This window comes from Theropithecus gelada, chromosome 5, assembly GCF_003255815.1.
Source record: "Theropithecus gelada isolate Dixy chromosome 5, Tgel_1.0, whole genome shotgun sequence".
Classification (NCBI taxonomy): Eukaryota; Metazoa; Chordata; class Mammalia; order Primates; family Cercopithecidae; genus Theropithecus; species Theropithecus gelada.
This window is the reverse complement of record NC_037672.1, coordinates 109,722,010-109,738,132: the sequence shown is the minus strand read 5'-3', so window position 1 is coordinate 109,738,132 and position 16,123 is coordinate 109,722,010. Positions and strand designations below refer to the sequence as shown.

The 16,123-nt window shown below is 40.5% G+C and overlaps 1 protein-coding gene across 2 annotated transcripts in view; it reads right to left on the bottom strand.

The window, feature by feature from the left end:
• The window catches only part of AP1AR (adaptor related protein complex 1 associated regulatory protein), a 42,319-nt gene extending 26,950 nt beyond the window's left edge, over window positions 1-15,369 (bottom strand). For both annotated transcript variants that reach the window (XM_025386744.1, XM_025386745.1), the window contains exon 1: window positions 14,928-15,369. In XM_025386744.1, coding sequence (XP_025242529.1) covers window positions 14,928-15,010 — 83 coding nt within the window. In that variant the 5' untranslated portion in view covers window positions 15,011-15,369. The remainder of the gene's footprint in view (window positions 1-14,927) is intronic.
• Window positions 15,370-16,123: the final 754 nt, after the last annotated feature.

Here is a 16,123-nt window from a genome sequence, read left to right as displayed (position 1 = left end):
CCAGTCACTGCAAGCTCCGCCTCCTGGGTTCACGCCATTCTCCTGGCCTTGGTCTCCCAAGTAGCTGGGACTACAGGTGCCCACCACCATGCCTAGCTAATTTTTTTTTATTTTCAGTAGAGAGGTGGTTTCACCGTGTTAGCTAGGATGGTCTCGATCTCCTGACCTCGTGATCCGCCTGCCTCGGCCTCCCAAAGTGCTGGGATTACAGGTGTGAGCCACCACACCAGGCCTGATTTTTGTATTTTTAGTAGAGATGTGGCTTTGCCATATTGGCCAGGCTGGTCTCGAACCCCTGGCCTCAAGCAATCTGCCTGCCTCGGCCGTCCAAAGTGTTAGAATTACAGGTGTGAGCCACCACACCCAGCCTAAAATTATGTATTAATGGGACAGCAAAAGTAGCCACAGGAAAAATCACATAACTCATCTTATTCAGGTCCCCCAAGTACTGTGTAGTAATTTTATTATTATATAGGTGCTGGTTGACAATATTTTCAAGAATGAGGTTTTAGATGTATATAGGGCAGCACCATTAAAAAAATGAGACAAAGCCGGGCACGGTGGCTCACGCCTGTAATCCCAGCACTTTGGGAGGCCAAGGCGGGCGGATCACGAGGTCAAGAGATCAAGACCACGGTGAAACCCTGTCCCTACTAAAAATACAAAAAATTAGCTGGGCGCGGTGACGGGCGCCTATAGTCCCAGCTACTCAGGAGGCTGAGGCAGGAGAATGGCATGAACCCGGGAGGAGCTTGCAGTGAGCCGAGATTGTGCCACTGCATTACAGCCTGGGCACAGAGCAAGACTCCGTCTCGGAAAAAAAAAAAAAAAATGAGACAAAAGGAAACTGGATCACAGTCTAAAAGCAGAAATTTGGTGCCAACTATTAATGTACATTTCTAATAATCTTAGGTGAAAATTGAGTCTTAGAAGGAAAGACAGGAAACAAAACGAGCAAAAGCAGCAATATCTATTACAAAAGTTGACTCTCAATTACTGTTAGTTTAGAGAAAAAATAAGAACATTTTATTTTCTTCAATTTGAAAAAAAGTCAGTATTTTATTGACTTGAAGTTTCCAACTACATATGCTACAAAACCCAAAACATAACAAGCTATTAATATAATGGAGAGCAAAGAGAGGCTTGCATTTACTGAGGACCTATGATGGGTCAGCAACAAAGCTTATTTTTAGAATATGTATTTTGTATTCATTTCCTTCCCAGAATCATCCTATAAAGTATTGTTATCCTATTGGATAGATCTGCACTGTCCAGTATGATAACCACTAGCCATAAGTGGCTATTGAGCAACTGAAATGTGGCTAGTCTGAATTTTAAAGGCTATTATGTGTCAAATATGCACTGGATTTTGAAGGCTTAGTACAAAAAAATATGTAAAGTATCTAAACTCCAAAAAGTAAGCTCTTTTCAACATACATCCAAGGTAAAGCATAGATAAATATCTTTTAGCTCTTCCTCAATTCTTCCCCCTCCATGTTCAATCCATCACAGTTCTGTAGTTGAAAACACTGCTGTGCATGTTCTGATAATATGTGTATAGGCTGGAATCTAAAAGTGTGCTAATTTTATATGTAACACTGTTCACATTATATGCTTTTAGAACACTCTTATAAGAAAAAAATAAGTTTAATTGTATTATGCATAAAACATTTTATTAATAAACTATCATTCATAAAAAGGTTTTCACTAAAAATTAGGAGTGTATAAATCTGGTGACATTTAAAGTTAAAAGAAAATCTGATCTAATATTTTCAATCATAACTGCTTAAGAATCTAAAAATAAAGGAAAATAGCCACCCTACTTTTTTAGACCTATTGTTAGCCTATAAGTAGGTCATATTGTACAAAGCTTCCCACATTTGCTAAATAAAATTATAGTGTAAATTGGTACAGAACAATCTAAGATTCTTCTATTATGCAAACATAATTGCTTAAAAATAAGGAAGCTAAAAACCAGTATTCTCTGCTTTCACATTTGTAACTTCTGACTAAACCTGCTGAATCTCAAATCAATTTCGTTTATAATGACAACAAAACAACTCTGTAAGAAAACCCCAAGTTCATACAGACCAGAGATTTGGGGAGGTGTGAATGTTGGAGGTACCATAGGAAGCAAGAGAAAATGGCAAGAGTAAATCTAAGGAGGCCTCCTTCACCCATCTTTGGGCAAAAATCAGTGTAACACTGCATTATTACTGACAGGAGACTGCTGCACACCTTTGGAAGTTGATGTACAAAAGAAAAAAAAATGGTTATAAGTCCTTGAACTAGGCATGATACATTTAGAAACCCTCCAATATAGGTAATTAGTCTTGACAATTCTGTTTTAGAAAAGCAGTTATTCTTATCCTGTGGTATAAAACAATTGCCTTTTAAAAATAAACATTACTGAGTTTCACCTTCAAGTTGACTAAGAGAGCCTGGATATTATATTCCAGTCCGTTCGCCAATTAGTTTATCCTTGTGGCAATACAACAGGGTTTTAATTATTAGAGTCTGTAATCCAATACGACAAGTTTCCTTCTTCAAAATTTGTGGGCTCTTTTATGGCCCTTTGCTCTTCCATAAAAATTGCTGGAATCAGCTTAGGTTCCAAAAAATTCCTATTAGGAATTTAACTGCAAATGCACTAAATTTCTAGTAAATAGGCGGAGGACATCTTAAGCACAGTGAGTCTTTTTACCCATGAAAATGGTATTGCCCTGCATTTATTTAGATGGCGTCTTTAAAAACATTGTTCTAGTCTTACACATCTATTGATTACACATCTCTTATATTTTTTCATTGCTATCTTAAAAGGTAATTTTAAAATATGCAGTATTTGTTGCTGGTATATAGGAACATTGTACAATACAGTTTTGACACAAGTATTAGATTGCATTTCACATCAACAGATTGAAAAAATATCTAACAATACCAAGGGTTAGGAAATGGAACAATGAAAATTCATTATCAGTAAAAGTTTATAATATAATTATTTTGAAGAAGTTTTATTTTTCTAGTAAATTTGAAGAGGTACATAAGCTATGACTGAGCAATTCTATTCCCAGGTATATCCACCTAAAGAATCTTCTGCACATGTGTACAAAGAGACATTTATCTCTTTGCACAAATTGAGGTAGTTTGTAAAAGAAAAAGAAAAAAAAAAAAAGAAGTTGGAAATGATCTAAAGGCCCATCAACAGAAGGGTGAAGTAATTATGGCCTACTCATGTAACACAACACTGCACAGGAATAGAAATGTACGACTTGAACCAGAAGTAAACCTTGGTTCATATAAGAAGCTGCTCCTGTAAGTGCCAAGAGCGATACAAGTCCTAAACAGTGAGTGGGGATAAATGTATAGAATGAACGTATGAATAACGTATGCAATCAAATTTGAGGCTAAGCAAGGAATAAGTTGGACTAGGGTGGTATCAGTGAGAAAAGTGGAGGGATTCAAGAAATATTTAGAAGATAAAAATCATCTGGTTTGGGAGATGGACTGGAAAATAAGAGATGATGGGAGAAGTGTCAGAATCCCAATGGGGATGTAATGTGAAAGCAGCAGTATCAAGAGTGAAAGTACAAGAGAAAAATAAATGCGGTAAATCCAAGACATAAGCCTTAAATGCCAGCAGTGAAACGATAAAGGACAAAGTGATGTGAGAAGCTGGAAGAATTCTCTAGCAATACAGCAGTATCACATAAAGCTGAGCTGTGAAGAAAATGATTAGGGGGCACATAATATGTGCGTTTAACTTTCATGAATCCAGTCACATGCTCTGGAGGAAAGAAGATGATGATAAGTAATTTGATAAGTAAACAATCCACTATTCCATTCAAGAACATTTATATTCAGGAGTGTTAAGTAGGGTAAAAGTTGAGGAGCTGAAAGAGGCTCCAAAAACAACGATTTAAAGAAAACAGAAGTGTACTTTTCCTCTTAACAGTCTAGAGCCCCTCCAAGTCATCCATGGACATTCATTTACATGTAATTCTTATGGTCCTGCGAGCCGTCTCTAAATGAAATAAAGTAGGCTTCTGCGTATCCACTCTACTACTACTGAAGATGTGAAAGTGGACTGTGTTACAGCTTGGATGTTTGTCCCCTAACAATCTCATGTTGAAACTTGATCTCCATTGTTAGGGGTGGGGCCTAATGGGAAGTGTTTAGGTAATGGTGGTGGATGCCTCATGAATGGCTTGGTGCCAACCTCATCCTCATGGTTACAAGTGAGTTCCCATGAAAGCAGGTTGTTAAAAAGAGCCTAGCACTCCCTCCTTGCTTCCTCTTTTGCTGTGTGATTTCTGCACACACTGGCTTCCCTTCACCTTTTGCCCCTAAGTGCAAGCAGTCTACACCTTACCAGATGCAGATGCCAAATCCTGAACTTTTCCAGACATCAAAATTGTGAGCCAAGTAAGCCTTTTTTTTTTTTTTTAATTAATTACCCAGCCTCAGATATTCCTTTATGTCAACACAGCCTAAGACAGATTCAAACATGTAAAGGACATCAGAGGGGTAGAAAAGAAAGGCTATGACTGGTTCTTGGAGCATAATACTCTGAACCATGGAGGCATATACAGAAATCTGGAAGAATTTGAAACTAACGTGGTACAAAAGTGGAGATACTTGCATACATATTCACTTATCGACGTTCTCAAGGTAGATTTCAAGATACTTTTATTAAAGACAAAACCAGTCTTGTTAAAAATAGGCTTAAAATGCAGTATTTTATGCTTCTCATTTTATTTTGCATAGCAGGCAAATACTCGTATCAAAGTTAAGTAAAAGGTAACTGAAAAATTATCACAAATTCTACACTGATATTGTACTTTTTCTTCATATTCCTCTTAATATCTGTTAGAATAAAACAAGAAAGTCTTTCCCTGTGTTTTGCTTGACACTATAAATAAATGATGAAGAATCATCTTAAATTGTTCCAAAGGCTATTAAAAATTAAAAGCTTCCCAAGACTGCTATTTTTTTTTTTCCAGAACAGAAGACTGGAAAGATTATAAATCTAATGCCTGGCAAAAACTATTACAAAGATGATGGAAACATTGTTTTTCAATTAGTATCAAATATTTCAATAGAGATTTAACCACTCAAATCTCAAGGGATAAAATCAACAGATTTTTCCAGGTAGGGATAGCAGTGATATAAGGTGATATGATGGTTAATTTTATATGTCAACATGAGTGGGTCACCAGATGCCCAGATATTGGGCTAAACATTATATCTGGTGCATCTGCAAGGGTGTTAGAGAACAGACTCGCATTTGAATTGGTGGACTGAGTAAAGCAAATTGCCCTTTCCAAGGTGGGTGGGCTGCCATCATTCAATCCATTCAGGGCCTGACCAGAACAAAAAAGTTGAAGGAAGGTTGAATTGAATTCTCTCTACCTGACTGCTTGAGCTTAGATGCTGGTCTGCCCATGAACGGAGACTTACACGACCAGCTTTCCTGGGTCTCCAGCTTGCAAATAACAGATTGTGGGACTTAACCTCCATAATCATATGAGGCAATTCCTTATGACAGTTCTCATTTTATATCTATATCTATATCTATACACATGTAAACACAGAAATACAGATATCTCCCACTGCTTCCATTTCTCTGGAGAACCCTAATACAGGTAGTAATAATAATCATATTTACTGTTTAATAAGCTCCTTCCTAATAAAGCCACATTTAGGAAGAATATGTTCAAAAACTTAATTTTATGCCTTGGCAGAGAAGAGACAAATTCTTCCCTCCAAACATGTCAAAGACATAATGCAAGGGTTTAAAAAACAGTCATTGCCTTTTAACAGCCTGATTTAAAGGAAACTAATAATGAGAAGGGACCTCAGAGGTCTTTTAGTTCTTTGCTGTTTGTCCTCTGCAATTTGTGTGCAGCATCTGAAATCACTGACAACCCTCTTCTTTTGGAAACTGTTGCCACTCAGTTATCTATGCCACTGAATCTTCCAATTTTTTATTTCTGTAAGTTACTGAGCGACAGGCATAGCTATGTAATACAGCAACATGCATAGCTATACATTTGAAATATTTTAAACCCATGTATCCAAAAGGCGTATAATTTAACAGGGTAGACACACAGAAATTAACAACTACTATGCTGTGAGAGGGGATATATTCAGATGAGGTGTCATGAAAAATCAGCCTGAGGCAGAGGAATGAGCCCGGCCTCCAGGCAGATAAAAGAGATGTTTCAGGGAGCAGCAGGTACCAAAGGCAAGGGGGAGTGAAAAGAACCTGACATATTCAAGATACTGTATTCATTAATTCTGCCAACAAGTATTTACTGAACATGTAATATATACTAAGCACTTAACTGAGAGCTAGGTATTCATTCAATGGTATGGAAAAAAAGGCATAAACTCCTTCCTTTTTATTGAGAGCAGCAGACAGACACTAACCAAATAATCACACTATTTCAGTATAACTATAAACTAAGAACATGCACAGAAGAAAAGCAGATGGTTCCATGATGATGTGCAGACTTACCCTCTGGAGGGTAGGAGATGGTTTTCGAAGACTTCTGTAGGAAAGAATTCTTAAGCTGGCATCTACAAGATGAGTGAATAGGAGTTATCTAAGTAAAAAGGAAAGAAACAGATTCAAGGAAAAGTGTGCCACACATGAAGCGAAAATAAAAAAATAAAAGGAGAAAGCAGAGGTAGGCAAGGAAAAGATTAACACAGGGCCTTGAAAGCTCCATGAAGATTTCAGTCTTTATCCTACAAGTTTGGTAAGCCACTTTAGAATTTATGTTGTATTTGTGTCACAGATTTGCATTTAAAAGGCAAAAGATCTATTGACTCTGAAAAGAAACCAGAGTATGAGATGTGCATTTAAGACTACTTTGATTCCAGGGTGCAGGATAAATTGAAAAAGGTCAGGAGTACATGTGGGTAGACCCACTTGATAGTCTATTCACTCAGTTGACAAATACTTATTGAGCAGCTACTATGTGGCAAGCACCGCTGGCACACTGGAGATACAGAAACAAACAAAGTCTCTGACCACATGAAATTTTTACTCTATTAAGGGAGAACAGTCAACAGACAAACAAATGCTCGGAGTCTACAAAGTCATGGAGTGGTAAGTGCCATGAAGGAAAACAAAGTAGTGTCAGAGAATGGCGAACAAGGAATACACACAGAATTACTGGAAATCTAGGCAACAAATGACGACAGCCTGGATTAATGTGGCAGCAGCGAGAGAAGTGGGTGGACTGAAAAGTTATTTAAGAGATAAAAAAAAAATCATCTGGTCTTGAGGATGGACTGGAAAAGTGGGATGATAGGGAACAGTGTCAAAGACAACTCCTAGGTTAGCAGCCATATGCAGGTCATTCTTTAAGGAGAATATAGTGTGAGAAGAGTCTAACAGAAGTTTTGAAGGACTCCAAAATGTCATAACTGAGAAGAAAATGAATATGCAGAGGGGAGCAGCAGCAGGGAAGGTGAACATTAGGTTACTTTGAAGACTGAGTGAGAAGTGAGGAAACACTTCTCAAAGAAGACATCAAGACTAGGCAAGACCAGACAATTCCTAAGAAAAATATTTAAGGGAAAAGATAGGAGATAGGGTAATAGCTGGAGGGAGACATGGTAGTTAGGGTAACAGCTAGAGTGAGATGTTGGAGTCTACATAAGGTTTCATGTTGCTTTCCTTTTGGTTTTCAGATTTGGGAGACACAAGTTCAAAAGGGCATATCAGGAGGGTAGAACTATAAATATAGAGGACAGAAAGGTCTGTTCTAAGGCTGAGAGGATATAGATGTCAGAAAGATCTAACATGTAGGGGCCATTCAGAAGGTAGGGACTTGATAACCTGGGTTTGAAGGGTGAGTAACAGGAAGGAACTTGATACGGTTCTTAGTTTCATGGCTTAGGTGACTACTTATACCACTTACAAGGTAGGGAACAAAGCAGTAGAAAAGGCTGGGATTTAAACAGGAAAAAGGAGGAAAGGGCTATGAGAAGGAAACAAAGATGAATTCAACTTTACAAAATGAATTTACGGTTATGTTTGATAGCTAAGTGGAACTACACAGTAGCAATTAGATATTTCAGAGCTCAGACTGAGATGACTGAACTTATTAGCATATAGGTAGTAGGTGAAGTACTATTACCCAGGAAAAGTACATTAAAGCTAAAAATGTAGGCCGGGCGCGGTGGCTCAAGCCTGTAATCCCAGCACTTTGGGAGGCCGAGATGGGTGGATCACGAGGTCAGGAGATCGAGACCATCCTGGCTAACATGGTGAAACCCCGTCTCTACTAAAAAATACAAAAAACTAGCCAGGCGACGTGGCGGGCGCCTGTAGTCCCACTTACTTGGGAGGCTGAGGCAGGAGAATGGCGTAAACCCGGGAGGCGGAGCTTGCAGTGAGCTGAGATCCGGCCACTGCACTCCAGCCTGGGCGACAGAGCGAGACTCCATCTCAAAAAAAAAAAAAAAAAAAGCTAAAAATGTATTAGGGAAGAATAGAATGAGATTCAGACCACAGCCTTAGGGAGTCTTTAAGGTTTAACAAAGAATGTTTAAAAAATCCATATCCATTTAAATGCACTATTGTTTTCCTTCCTAACTTCTGAAATTCCAAGAGAAACATCTTACACTTTTATATTTTTTTCAAAACTGAAAAACATGCAGAACCAAAATAAATCTTCTAATGATGACACTATTGATTTCTATATTTTAGCAATATATATTATAATAAATATTTTTAAAATTCTCAAAGGTACTCAATATGATCTCTTTAAAAACAAAAAGGTGAGTCAATATAAAACTGGTAGGGTACGTGTTTAAGTATCTGGGTATGTGGTGTTTTTGCCAAAGTTAGGGAATTATCTTTAGGCCATAACAAAAATGAATGATAGGAGAAATTATAGTTTTGTAGATCCTACAAGTTCAAATAATTCTTCTGGCTGTTCATTCAACAAACGTAAGATACTGAGAATGGATAGAGTGATAAAACACAGTCCTTGACCTTGAGGAGGTCTCAGCCTATATCATGGTACATATGATACCAGGAGCTGGCAACTATGGCCCACTGGCCAAATCTGGCCCTCTGCCTGTTTTTGTAAATAAAGTTGCATTGAAATATAGTCACACTCATTTGTTGAAACACTGTCTATGGCTCCTCTTCCACTAAAACAGCCAAGTTCAGTAGTTGCGACAGACCACACCACCTGCCAACCCTAAAATATGTGTTATCTGGCCCATTACAGAAAAAGTTTGCCAACCCTTGATATACAGCAAAAATAAGCCTGTAGAAAATATTATTTCCTCAGGGAGATAATTGGCTTCAGGGGCTTGGAGCGAGTTTCATAGGGAAGGTAAGTAAAGTAAGGTAAAGGTAAGTGAAAGCTCACAAAGAAACTAAAAAAAGAAGAAATATCACAGAGGTCAGGCACAGTGGCTCACGACTGTCATTCCAATACTTTGGGAGGCTGAGGTATGCAGATCACTTGAGTTCAGGAGTTTGAGACCAGCATGGGCAACATGGCAAAACCCTGTGTGTTTCTACAAAAAATACAAAAATTAGCCAAGTGTGGTGGCCTGCGCCTGTAGTCCCAGCTACTTGAGAGGCTGAGGTAGAACTGCTTGAGCTTGGGAGGTAGAGGTTTTAATAAGCCTAGATTGCACCACGGCACTCCAGCCTGGGTGACAGAGTGAGACCTCATCTCAAAAAATAAAAATAAAATAAAAATAAAAAAGAAAATAAATATCACCCACAAAGGCACAGGGTTAGAAAACACTGTATTTGGTAATCACAGCACTTTAGGAGGCCGAGGTGGGGGGATCATGAGGTTAGGAGTTCGAGACCAGCCTGGCCAACATGGTGAAACCCCGTCTCTACTAAAAAATATAAAAATTAGCCAGGTGTGGTGGCACGCACCTGTAATCCCAACTACTCAGGAGGCTGAGGCAGGAGAATTGCTTGAACCTGGGAATTGGAGGTTGCAGTGAGCAAGATCGTACCACTGCACTCCAACTCGGGCGACAGAGCAAGACTCCGTCTTGGGGGGAGGGGGAAGAAAACACTGTATTTTAGGAAAACAAGAACAAGCACAGTCCATCTGGTATATAGGACATTGAAAGTGGTAAGTGAGAGGATTGGAGAGAATAACATTGGTAAAAACAGGTTAAGGTTACATTGCTTTGTCAGAAGTTTAAACTAGTAGCTGGGAGGATAGTAATTTATCAAAAACGTTAAAATGCTAAGATTTATGAATGACAAGTTTTTTGAAATTAGAATAGCTTTAATATTATTCTTTTAATGTTTTTCTCACTGATTAGTATCCTGACATTTTTTGACAAAGAGATTATAGAAACCCAAATATAGAACTAAATATAATCCTGAGCATACAAATGGACATTATGCCATACATGTGAATGCCATGTAATTCATCATGCTGTTACAGAAGGAAAAAAGACTTAGACATTTAGGGCCGGGCACGGTGGCTCATGCCTGTAATTCTAGCACTTTGGGAAGCCGAGGTGGGCAGATTGCTTCAGGTCAGGAGTTCAAGACCAGTCAGTCCAACATGGTAAAATCCCGTCTCTACTAAAAATACAAAAATTAGCCAGGCATGGTGGCGGGTGCCTGTAATCCCAGCTACTTGCGGAGCTGAGGTAAGAGAAACACTTGAACTCAGGAGGCAGAGGTTGTAGTAAGCCAGGATCGCACCAGTGCACTTCAGCCTGGGCAAGAGAGCGAGACTCCTTCTTGGAAAAAAAAAGACTTAGAAATTTAGCTATGGGAATCAGGGAGCAGATGGAAGTTGCTGAACAAAGGAAAGAAACAATCCAATGTGGGTTTTAGAAAGCCTAAGTCATGACAGGAAGGGAGGGTGGGCTGAAGTATGACAGCTACAATAGAGACAGTAGTCTGGAAGCTGTTGACTAAGCAGTTTGAAAGGCAATGTTTATGGCAGAAGACAGGAAGAAAATAGGTTCAGTATGTTTAAGGAGAGACTGAAAATAATATATAGAGATTTAACTGAATATATCCAAGAGTTCCTCTTAGGTAGACAACTGAAAAGATCTACAAGCAGAAGATGAGATTTGGAAGTAGTGGTGGTTGAAATCATAGAAATGGGTAACTTTCTTCAGGGGCAGGTAATACACATATGAAGGAAATTAAACAAAAGAGAGAAGACAGGAAAAACCCCACATTTAACAGACAGTAAGAATAGCTAGGAGAGAAACAGAAAAACAAGATAAAGGTGATGTTGCAGAAGTGAAGTGCATAGGTTCAAGAAAAAGACAGCTTAGCACACAGAATAAAGAGTCAAGTTGTTCAGGTATATTCATAAATTCTTCTGGTGACAAAGTTCAAGATACTGCAATGAGAGAGATAGCAACCAAATGTTTACCTATAGAGTAAGTGCCATGAACTATTTGTGGTGGTTAAGGATAAGAACTCTGAATTCAGAGGGACCTAAGTTGCAATCCCAGCTCTGCTACCTTGGGAAAGTTCAACTTTCTAAGTTTCAGTTTTCAACCTATAATATATATAATATGTATGCTTACTTGCCCTACTTAGAACAGTGCCTGTCACATAGGAAGTAATGGACTGTTAGCAGTTATTATTAAAAGCATTTTTACTAGGAATGGAAAAGCAAATCACTGTAAACTATTGCCTGAAAGCAACTTTGCTGCCAGAGCCAAAAAGGCGAACAAATATTACGTACTGATAAGGATACAAAATATGGTTATACCTTTATATAAAAACTATAGTTTATCTTAAGTGGAATCACTATGTGGAATTATATAGTAATATAGAAATAGGAATTAAATACAACAAAATAAAACTTAATTCAGTCTTCCATCTGAGAAAGAAAAAAAACTAAGAAATATACAAAGGCCTGCTCAGAGAAACAGGAGAACTGACCAGCAGATGGAGCCCTGTAGAAAGTGTTGGCAGGCAAAACTCCAGTGAAGAAGTATGACTCGTTAAGATGCCTAGGTTTTTTTCCTTAAAGACATTTAATTCTCTCTGCTTTAATCACCAAATAATTTTATTAGTAGTAAGGTTTCCAACATACCTCAACACTGATATTGATATTTTGACCGATGAAACATATCCTAGAATATACAATACTAGAATTCCCTAGTATTTTATAAACTGAAAAAGTGGTAATTCTGGTTTTCAGATTGAATAGTAAAAAATGAGTGATCTGAGTTTCAGATTTCTCAGGGGTATGTCGATCTGCAAGACTCAGAAACCAGGCCTCAGATCAGAAAGCATCCCTGTGAAGTCTAGCTTAAATCAAGCTAAAAAAGTTGAGGACACTCTCTTCTTCTGTGGTCACTACAACGACATATAGGATCAAATCAAGTTTTTGTGACTACTCCTCAACTTTTCACCTTTAGAAGAACTACCAACTATCCAGACCTGTATTTGAAAGAAAATCAAAACAGTTGATTAAAAAAAAAAAAATTAAAATAAGAGACAGTTTAACCTTACTGCACAAGTAACTATGTCCATCTCTCTCTACATGCTTACTCGAAGCTGCTAAAACAGTATTAAAATTGATGTTAAACAATAAGTTAATCAGAAAATTCAAGTAAGGGAACTGTCAAATCCTATGTTTATAGACTTAAAGTAATAGGATTAATATCACCATTATATGATTTTAGATCACAGTGTCCACAACCTATAAACTCTCACTGCCTCCACAGGACTTGTTCAAGGAGTTTTGCCCACAAACAGTAAAAATCCAACCACAGGTTGAGTATACCTAACCTCAAAACCCAAAATCTGAAATGTTCCAAAATCCGAAACTTTTTGATTGCCAACATGTTACTCAAAGGAAATGCTCATTGGAGAATTCTGGATTTCAGATTTTCAGATACTAAACCATATACAATGCATACATTCCAAAATCTGAATAAAAATCTGAACTCCAAAGCAAGTATTTCAGATAAGAAATACTCAACCTGCTGGCCGGGTGCGGTGGCTCATGCCTGTACCCCAGCACTTCGGGAGGCTGAGGCAGGCGGATCATGAGGTCAGGAGATTGAGACCATCCTGACTAACACGGTGAAAACTGGTCTCTACTAAAAATACAAAAAAATTAGCCAGGTGAGGTGACGGGCGCCTGCAGTCTCAGCTACCTGGGAGGCTGAGGCAGGAGAATGGCCTGAACCCGGGAGGCGAAGGCTGCAGTGAGCCGAGATCGCGCCAGTGCACACCAGCCTGGGCGACAGAGCGAGACTCTGTCTCAAAAAAAAAAAAAAAGAAAAAGAAAAGAAAAGAAAAACTCATAGTCAACCTGCTTATGTTTTTATGGCATATCTACAGACGATTAACACTCACGCTGATTCATGGATTTCCTCCTGCCACCTCCCTATGCTGCCAAGTTCATAAGCTGAGGGAGTAGAACATACAATTTTAACGCTGTACTCTACGGAGACCACATGAAAAAAGCAAAACTAAAGACCCACAGACACATCATGTAGTCCAAAGTCAAGTACAAAGTTTTTTGTTTATCCATTTAGAATATAAGTACTGCTCCCCACAAACCAACTTTCTTAGAGTTAGAATTTAACGCCCTGTAACACAACTACGAATACTAGTAAAAGCCAAAGACTGTGTGGTATCTAGTTTTTGGGCAAGCCTACTTAAGCAGCCTGACCTTGTAAATTGCATTCACACATAAAAATTAGAAATACTTAAATCAGATGATCCTGGATGACAAGATAAAACAGCTGTCATGTCCCACTCAACAGTAAGAACTCTTAAATTAGGGAAATCGAAATATTAAAACTAGGCACAAACTGCAAATCCTTGCCCTTCCATTCTAGGGATAATTAGTGTAAAACCTTAGCTACTTTGTATCAGAGAGGTAACACAATGCCTAATGAATGAGAATCCTATTATAAGATCTCCATCACCAAAGATTCAAATCATGATCATTTAGTTCAATTTATTTATGTTGAACATCTTATTACCCAATAATGTTAAATGGAACAGATTATGAAAAATTAACAATCTGTTTCAGAAAGGGCAAAATAGTCCTTACACAAACTGGCTTGATTCAGATTTTCAATAACAACAAAGTCAACCTCAAAGGAATTTGCTCTAATTTTTTCAATATCTATGAAATAAAATACACAAAAATGGAATTATGAAATTTCTATTCTGTGGATGGTGCATATACAAAACCTAAGCACATCCCAGGTTTACTTAAGAGAAGTTAAGTTCGGGACTGCAATTTACCTAATGTTACAGGACGTTTGAGTAGCAATCAGGGCAAGGAATTCCTCTCGAAATTTCAAAAACTTAATATGAAAAAATTACACATAGCCCCTGTGTTACCGGCACCAAGAATCTGAATGCCCATTGGGAACTCTGCAATTCAGCAAGTCTTTGTAGCTATCAAAGAGTTCATCAGTATCTGAAACCTTCTTTTACGCCAGCATCCAAATGACTTCTACGTAAAATCAATCTGAGGCATTAAGTCCGTAGCCAGATCCCACCTGCTCTGCCTGGGCTAAAGAGAGGGTCAGATACAGGGATACTAGCTTTGGCATTAAACCCAAGCTCAGCGCAGGGTGTGTCCAGGTTGCCCTGGAGCCGATCCTACAGCCCATTAGCGCGAGGTTACCCCTTGTTTCCTGGAGATGATGTCTCCCGTGACTCCTTCCCCGCGTGACAGGGTGCCCTGGCAGGAGCGACACCCCGCCCCCTCTTCTACCTCTTTCCGAGGAGGCCCAGAGACCGGCCCCCACACTGGGCCTCCAACACGACCACCCGTCTGACGTCTGCTAAGCAGTGAGTGTAGCAGGGCTCTCGGCCGCCACCTCCAGCCGCCGGGGGACAGCGAAAGGGATTCCCCGCCGGGGGCCGAATAGGAGGAGCCACGGGGGCCGGGCCCCTCCCCCAGCGGGCTTACCCTCCGCCGCCGCCTACTCGCTGCAGCCGCCCCGCTTCCTTGCGGAGCAGTCCGAAGCACTGCGTCCAGCAGCAGTTCCCCATCGCATGCCGCCCAGGCGCCGCCGCTCCTCCTCCTCCTCCTCCCGCTCAATGCCCAATCCCAGGCCCGGCAGCCGCATCCGCGCGGCACGAGCCGAAATGGGGTTCACGGACCGAGGGCGGGCCGGCCGGAGCGCGGCGGCGTGAGGGGACGGGGCGACGAAAGAGACGAGGCGCTAGGGAACAAAGGCAGTGTTTACTCCCGCGGCCGTAGAGCCACCGCCGCGCGAGGGAGGAGCACCGGACTGAAGGCTCTAGACTCCTTCGCCGCCGGCATGGCCCTTCTTGCCTCAGCCCCCAGCCCTGCGCGAGTGACCGCCTCCAGCTGCCGAAGGAGGCCAGTCCCCGCGAGCCTACACCCTGGCCCCGCCTCCCAGCACCCCCAGGCCCCCGCTTGCCGCCGACGCTGCCACACCCCCGGCCTCTACCGCGCCCCAATTGGGCGCGCTGCCTCGGGGCCCCGCCTTCTCAGGTGACGGGCCTTTGCGTCACTTCCGCTCGCTGCTGGTTCAGCTGCCTCTGCCTGCGAGACGCTCCAGTTTCTGCGTGCGGACGTTTGTTTTGTTGGACCTTGACCTGACTAGGAAATTTCCCTCTCTCATTGCAGTTTCGGGCATCCTAGTCCGGAGGACGCTGGGCTTGGCATGGTTAAGGCTCAGCCTTCGCACTTTGTATCAAAGGCGTGTGAGGAGCTAGAGTCCCAGGCCGGAAGTTATAAGTGCGAAAGGGCGTTTCTCTGCATGGTGTGCTTAGTTTTTGTTAATATTGCACCATAGGTGGAGAATAGAGTCGGGAACTGAGGTTACTTTGAACGCACCAAGATTTTTTTCCGGTCTCTGGTTTGTGTCTTAATCTCCATACTGTTAGTGTTTTAGGGAAACAATAATGGTGCACTATTGGCCTCGTTTTGTTTAAAATCAGATCTTCAAATAATTTTGGGTCGGGTAGTTGGGGTTCAGAGGAAATTGGCAAGAGGGCTGGGGTTTTTCGGGGACGCCAGCGTTGCCATTCCAAGCATGCTGCCCAGAACTGCTGTAGATGGGAAGAGAAGGCTGCTCTGATGGGTCCGCAGCCGTCTCAAGTGCTACCATGTAACTCGCGTCTTGTTTGGCCTCA